This window comes from Euleptes europaea, chromosome 2, assembly GCF_029931775.1.
Source record: "Euleptes europaea isolate rEulEur1 chromosome 2, rEulEur1.hap1, whole genome shotgun sequence".
NCBI lineage: Eukaryota > Metazoa > Chordata > Lepidosauria > Squamata > Sphaerodactylidae > Euleptes > Euleptes europaea.
The window spans coordinates 127,256,273-127,263,281 of record NC_079313.1 but is presented as its reverse complement, the minus strand read 5'-3'; the positions used below and the strand labels follow the sequence as shown (position 1 = coordinate 127,263,281).

Below are 7,009 nucleotides of genomic sequence, written 5' to 3'. Positions count from 1 at the left end.
AGCCCCCAGCAAGGCAGCCTGCGAGCCTCCAGCCCCCAGCAAGGCAGCCTGCCAGCCTCCAGCCCCCAGCAAGGCAGCCTCCAGCAAGGCAACCTGCGAGCCTCCAGCCTCCAGCAAGGCAGCCTGCGAGCCTCCAGCCCCCAGCAAGGCAACCTGCCAGCCTCCAGCCTCCAACAAGGCAGCCTCCAGCCGCCCTCCAGCCCCCAGCAAGGCAACCTGCGAGCCTCCAGCCCCCAGCAAGGCAGCCTGCCAGCCTCCAGCCCCCAGCAAGGCAACCTGCCAGCCTCCAGCACCCATCAAGGCAGCCTGCGAGCCTCCAGCCCCCAGCCAGGCAGCCTCCGGCCGCCCTCCAGCGTGTCCCGCGACAGCCTCGAGTCGCCCTCCAGCCTGCCTTCCAGCCCCCCGGCGCCCCCCAGCCTGGGCAGCCTCCTGGACTCCTCCAGCCTCCCCAGCGACAGCCTCGAGCGGCCGGAGACCTTGGCATCCTTCAGCCTCGACGCCAGGGACAGCCTCGACCCGGCACCCCTCCGCCGGGGGGCCCTCCGGCCCTTGTTCAGCCTCAACGACACCCTGGATACATCCAGCGTCCAACGGGACAGCCTGCAGTCCGCCACCAGCACCCAGGCCTCCAGCCTCCCCAGCGACAGCCTCGAGTCCCCCTGCAGCCTCTACGATAGCCTGGAGACTTCCCTGGCACTATATAATAGTTCCGGGTCCCGCAGTGTGTGACTGACAACGTGCTGCCTCTTCTTGCAAGCCACAAGTTCTCTTTCCTGCCCTAAGGATAGCTGCGGTGTCTGCCATATGTATATATTTTGTGGGTGTGTGCAGAAGAAGAAGAAGAGTGGGTTTTTATATGCCGACTTTCCCTACCACTTAGGAGAGACTTGAACCGGCTTGCAATCACCTTCCCTTTCCCTCCCCACAACAGACACCCTGTGAGATAGGTGGGGCTGAGAGAGCTCGAAGAGAGCTGTGACTAGCCCAAGGTCACCCAGCTGGCTTCATGTGGAGGAGAGGGGAAACCAACCCAGTTCACCAGGTTAGCCTCTGCCGCTCATGTGGAGGAGGGAGGAATCAAATCCAGCTCTCCAGATCAGAGTCCACTGCTCCAAACCACCGCTCTTAACCGCTACACCACGCTGGCTTAAATACGGACTTTATTGAAGACGCTGGTCAGTTTCCACTTGCGCGTCAGTGCCTCTCTTTCCTCCAGTCCTCCATGTCCCGTCAGTGGTCGCCGGGAGCGGCAATGACCGCTCAAGCCGCTAGTAGTCCTCAAGAGCCGACGGTGCCGCGGCCCCCCCGGAGGAGCCCCAGCTACCTCTCGGGCCTCTATCAGCACATGCTGGGGGGCGAGGCGGCGCGGGGCGCGGAACCGAGGCGGTGCCAGCCTCTGCGGAGCAGCAACAGTGCCAGTCTTCTGAAAGGGTCGGTTGACGAATGGACGCGGTGGAGACCTCCCCAGGCCAACGCGGCGACGACCTGCGACCCACAGCTGAGGCCTATCATGCGCCGCCGGGCCAGGTCTTTGCCCAGTTCCCCGGAACGGCGGAGGAACACGGCGGCCCAGTGCCGCGTCCCGGGGTGCAGCACCCGCAGGAACCGGGTCAGGTTTGCGGATGCGCTGGGTCTGGAGCTGGCTGAAGTGAAGGTCTTCCAAGCCGGGGAGGACCCCTTGATCCCCCTGCACGTTCTCTCCCGCCTGTCCATCAATTCCGACCTGTGCTGCAGCAGGCTGGACCTGGAATTTACCATACAGTGCCTGGTGCCCGACTTCCAGCAGCCTGCCGACTCGGAGGATTTCCCCAGCCTCCTCCGCCAGCAGCGGGTGTGCCTGGAGCGAGTCAGCAGCTCGGATTTGGGCCTGAATGGAACCGTCAGGGTGGTGAACATTGCCTTTGAGAAGCAGGTGGCCGTGCGCTACACTTTCAACCACTGGAGGGGCCAGCACGAAGTGGGTGCCCGGTGGCACAGCAGTGCCCCCGGGAAGGATGGGCAGGACCAAGAGGATGTTTTCACCTTCTTCCTTCCGGTACCCCCTTTCCTCCTCCAGGTTAGCTCGGTGGTTGAGTTTGCGCTCCGATACCGAGTCAATGGCCAGGAGTACTGGGATAGTAACCGAGGCAAGAACTACAGCCTCACCTGTAGGAGTCATCCCCTGAAGATGCCCAGGGAATGCGAGGAGAGCTGGATCCACTTCATCTGATGCTGCACGGCTCTTCCTAAGATGGCTGGTTTTACCTGCCTTTGGCATTTCTTTCTTTCTTGAAACACCAAAGAAACCCTTTGGAGTAAATCTGCAGAGAAGTTATTAGGGAAAGGGTTTAAAAAAAAAAAACTTAAAGGCCATTATCTGCATTGATTTGCACTCAAATGCAACTTTTTCTAAATGTGCAGAATCACTGCCAATAGGATGCTGTCAGGAGACGCGAGCCATTTTTGGTTGCTGGTTTGATTGACCCTTACAACAGCATAGAATAAGCTCAAAAGAGTATTTTTAAAAAAGCTTATCTTTGCTCTCTTGTCTATAATTTTGCACTTCAAGTCCGTGTGTTTGCACTTTAACAACAGTTTATTTTACTTCCTTTCTAGCCTGCCTTTCTCCCCAAGGGAGACTCGAAGCGGCTTACGTCGTCTTCCTCTCCTCTGTTTTATCCTCACAACAATCCTGTGGGGTAGGTTAGGCTGAGAGTATGTGACTGGCTCAAGGTCACCCGTCAGATGGGCACAACTTTATCACAGAACAAATATATATATTGCACAGGTCTTATGTACTGGTCAAATACAGCAGAGCCTGAGGTGCAAATTGATTCAAAGGGGCTGTTCAGAAATATGATCAATACTGAATTAAATAAGTATATCTACACTGTGGCTCTGTGGAAAAAAAACAGCCTGGTTGAAACTACTGGACATTTGTTGCTACAAATTAGGCTTTCTGGCCCTCAGGTGTTGGGAAAAGGAAGCAGGAGGCTGTTGGGTTGCTGTTGGAAATTAAGCTGTTTTGGTTTTGTTAGGTGCTGTGGAACACCGGCAGGATAATGCTGCTGCAGTTATCTTGTTTGTGGGCTTCCTAGAGGCACCTGGTTGGCCTCTGGGTGAACAGACTGCTGGACTTGATGGGCCTTGGTCTGATCCAGCAGGGCCTTTTCTTATGTTTGCTTTTGGTGGAAAGTCCAATGCAAAATCAAAGCAGATTTGATTTTACATTGGACTTTACATTGGAAGGGCAGCCATGAAAGAGCTAGAAAAGATTCTGAAGTGTAAGGATGTATCACTGGCCACCCAGATCAAGTTAATTTATGCCATCGTATTCCCTATTACTATGTATGGGTGTGAAAGCTGGACATTGAAAAAAGCTGATAAGAAAGTAGATTGCTTTGAAATGTGGTGTTGGAGAAGAGTGTTATGGATATCGTGGACTGCCAAAAAAAACAAATCATTGGGTTATAGATCGAATGAGGCCTGAACTGACCTTAGAAGCTAAATTGACTAAACTGAGGCTATCGTATTTTGGTTACATTATGAGAAGACAAGAGTCACTAGAAAAGACAGTCATGCTAGGAAAAGTTGAGGGCAGCAGGAAAAGAGGAAGACCCAACAAGAGATGGATTGACTCAATAAAGGAAGCCACAGCCCTCAATTTGCAAGATCTGAGCAAGGCTGTCAAAGGTAGGACATTTTGGAGGGCATTGATTCATAGGGTCACCATGAGTTGGAAGCGACTTGACAGCACTTAACACACACAACACACAGGTAGGGTGCCCTGACCTGGATGGGCCAGGCTAGCCTGATCTTGTCAGATCTCAGAAGCTAAGCAGGGTTGGCCCTGGTTAGTATTTGGATGGGAGAACACAAAGGCAGTCCGGGGTTGCTATGCAGAGGCAGGCGGTGACAAACCACCTCTGTTCATCTCTTGCCTTGAAAACCCTACGGGTTTGCCGTAAGTCAGCTGCAACTTGACGGCAGTTTACACACCCAACAGAAGTAGGGTAGCTTCTTTCCTTGCACATTTAATTTCATAGAGCAAGGATGATTTTGCACTTCTGTAACCTGGACCATTTGAGAAAGCCAAAGTGCTGTAGCAGTCAGTGGTCCTGGCCCTGAAGCAGTACAGCCAGATTGCGGAACGATAATGTCAGAAAATGGGAGTTGTTGATGCAATGATACACCAGTCAAAATTGGTAAACAATTAATATCAAGCTTTTTAAAAGAAATGCTCCATCAAGGTGAGGAAGCTGACCCTACCAGGGCAGATGAATACCTGCACATTACGGATATTTGAGATGTGTTTAGACGGCAAAGGACTTGGGAGTTCAAATTCCAGGCATGCCCTGTTGAGCACAGACATAGGGGTTATATTGGTGCATGCTTTGGAGGGTATGAGATCAGTCCCAGGGCTTTGTTGGGTCAGGAGGTGAAAAACCTGTCTTCTGTTTATAATTCCAATATGAATACATACACTTACAGTGCAATCCTATGGTGAGTTACTCCATTGAAATCAATGTGCTTAGACTTGGAGAAACTCTCCATAGGATTACACTGTTAGAATGAGAATTGGTACTAAAGGTGGGTCTATAGGTACTGTGTTTCTACCATAGTTTCCACCGCCCCCCGTGTATTAAGTTTTTCTGACTCTGTTGTTGATTAAATGAACACCAGTTAACAAAGTGTTTCCAGTGGTGCATCACTAAAAAATTGGCATTTTGGTGTGGAGTTACTAGCGAGGTGTTACAATTAATCTTGTACATGTATATGTATTTCTGTGCATGGTCAAACAGAAGTTTATCTGACGTATTCTCCACCTGTTGGAAGTGTAGGATGAATACTCAAGTTTACTCAATGCTGAAAAATGCCATCAATCAACTATACCAGTGGTTCCCAAACTTTTCGGGCCGCCGCTCCTTTGGTTCCACAAACTCAACCCCCAGCGCCCCCTACTTTATCCTATAAAAAGCATTATTCAAAATAGGGCTTTGTGTGACACACTAAAGATAATAACAATAACATTTCAAAACAGTAACAATTAATTGCACATCTATTCAAAATAAAATTAAAACTTTCTAGTTGAAATTTATTCAACAAAACTGATGAACTTGATCCAGTGGTACCAGCTCTTCAAAGTCTGGAAAAAAATTCTGAAAGTTTCCACCAAATTTGCCAGCATGGTGCCATAACTTGATCTATTGTAAATCAGTGAACAACACAGTTGAAGGGGCCCACCTCTAGTGCCCCCCTGCTGCCCTCTTGCCTCTTAGTGCCCCCCTAGGTAATCCCACCGCCCCCCAGAGGGTGGTACCGCCCACTTTGGGAACCACTGAACTATACTGTATTTACTGGCAGCTCAGGAGGTTAAATTCTAATTGCCCAGTATTAATGTAGTGAAATCCAGGGGAACATAAATGATTGCATGCCCGCATCTACTTTAGTTTTCTGTACTCATTGTGCAGCATTTTGTTCTAGCTCTATGGAATATGATTCCCTGTTACCCCATTCCTGCATGATGTGGGAAAAGGTGCGGGCGCTTCGTTTCATGTTCCTTGTATTTTGGGACTGCACTGGGCTTTGCAAAATGTGAGGGCGGCGACAGCATAGGGCATTCTGGCACACTCTGTGCCTTGTGAAAGCTGGATGGAATCCCAGCGACCCAGAGTAGAAACTCATGTCAGCTGGACATTTGCTAAAAGGGAGGCTGTTTTCCCACGGGGCTGTTCTCCAGATACCCAAGATCCTTGCGAGTGCCTGACTGGCATAAAAGAAGGGTAAGGTAATGGAAAACCAGCTTCCCTTATTGGTGAGGGATTCAACCGACTTACTCATATATCTGATTTATAAATTCAATGGTAAACAGGCAGAAGACTTTAAATATAGGATATGGCGCTCCCTTGTGTAATTCAACAGAAAGATGCTTGAAGTACTGTTAAGTTTTTAAGTGGCCCCTTGCGCTACTGGCTGAATTATTTATTTTATTCCACTTTTACCCCTCCCTCCCCGGCCCAAAGGCCAGGCTTAGGGCGGCTCACAAAAACAGAACAATAAAATCAATAAAAACCCTTAGAATATAATTTAAATACATTTAAAATAGCCCAAAATCATTCAGTGAATAGTCTCCTTAATGGCGCTAAAATCACATAATAATGGTCTGCAGCATAGTAAATGGAACTGATCTCTCCCTAAATAGGGGGCTCAACCATAGGATGGGGAAAAGGACTAGGGAGGCGAGTATTTACAGGGAGAACTGTCGCGGGCCTCAGCCATAAGCCCGGCGGAATAGCTCCATCTTACAGGCCCTTATGATTGTGGTTGCAACTTGTGAGTTCTAAATATGCCCCCATTCAGAGGCCAGTGAGCGCTGCCGTGCCTACAAGCTCCTGCTTGTCTCCATTTCCCATTCAAGTTCTGCAGAGGGGGATGCCCTGTGTGTCCATCCCTTTGTGTGTTGAAATGAAGGGAGATGTTCTTTAAGGGAAGAGAAGTTCAGTATAAACTTCAGAGCACCCCCAGATTTGGGCTGGTGGCACAATCAAAATATTTTTGCGCACAGCAGGTTCCTGGCTCTGAAGAGGAATTTTTCACTGCAAGAATTGAAGTTCTTTGCACGGTGTAATCTTATAGGCAGAGGCTGATGATGGAGAATGGTCTACTCTCCTGTGAAACAGCAGCACTGTTTTAGCTCCTGTGGGAATGCTTTGGGTGTGCGTGCGCTCACATACAACTACTCTTCCCACAACTTCTGTATTCATTGCAATATTTATAAGTCTCTGTGTATGACTTTGCTTTCAAGTCACAGTTGTGTTACAGCCACCCCAAAGGGTTTTCAAGACAAGAGACATTCAGAGGTGGTTTGCCATTGCCTTCCTCCATGTCACACCCCTCGTATTCCTTGGAGGCCTCCCATCCAAACACTTGCCAGGGTTGAGGCTGAGAATAATGGCTTATTAATGGTTCCTCATCCACTTGGAGAGAAGTGACGAGTGGAATGCCTCAGGGATCTGTCCTGGGCCCTGTG

At 49.9% G+C, this 7,009-nt stretch overlaps 1 protein-coding gene across 1 annotated transcript; it reads left to right on the top strand.

Annotated features, from left to right (window-relative positions):
- Positions 1-1,222: 1,222 nt before the first annotated feature.
- PPP1R3D (protein phosphatase 1 regulatory subunit 3D) lies at positions 1,223-2,209 on the top strand. Its single transcript, XM_056845041.1, has one exon. It carries the CDS (start codon positions 1,223-1,225, stop codon positions 2,207-2,209), a length of 987 nt encoding a protein of 328 aa, XP_056701019.1.
- Positions 2,210-7,009: the final 4,800 nt, after the last annotated feature.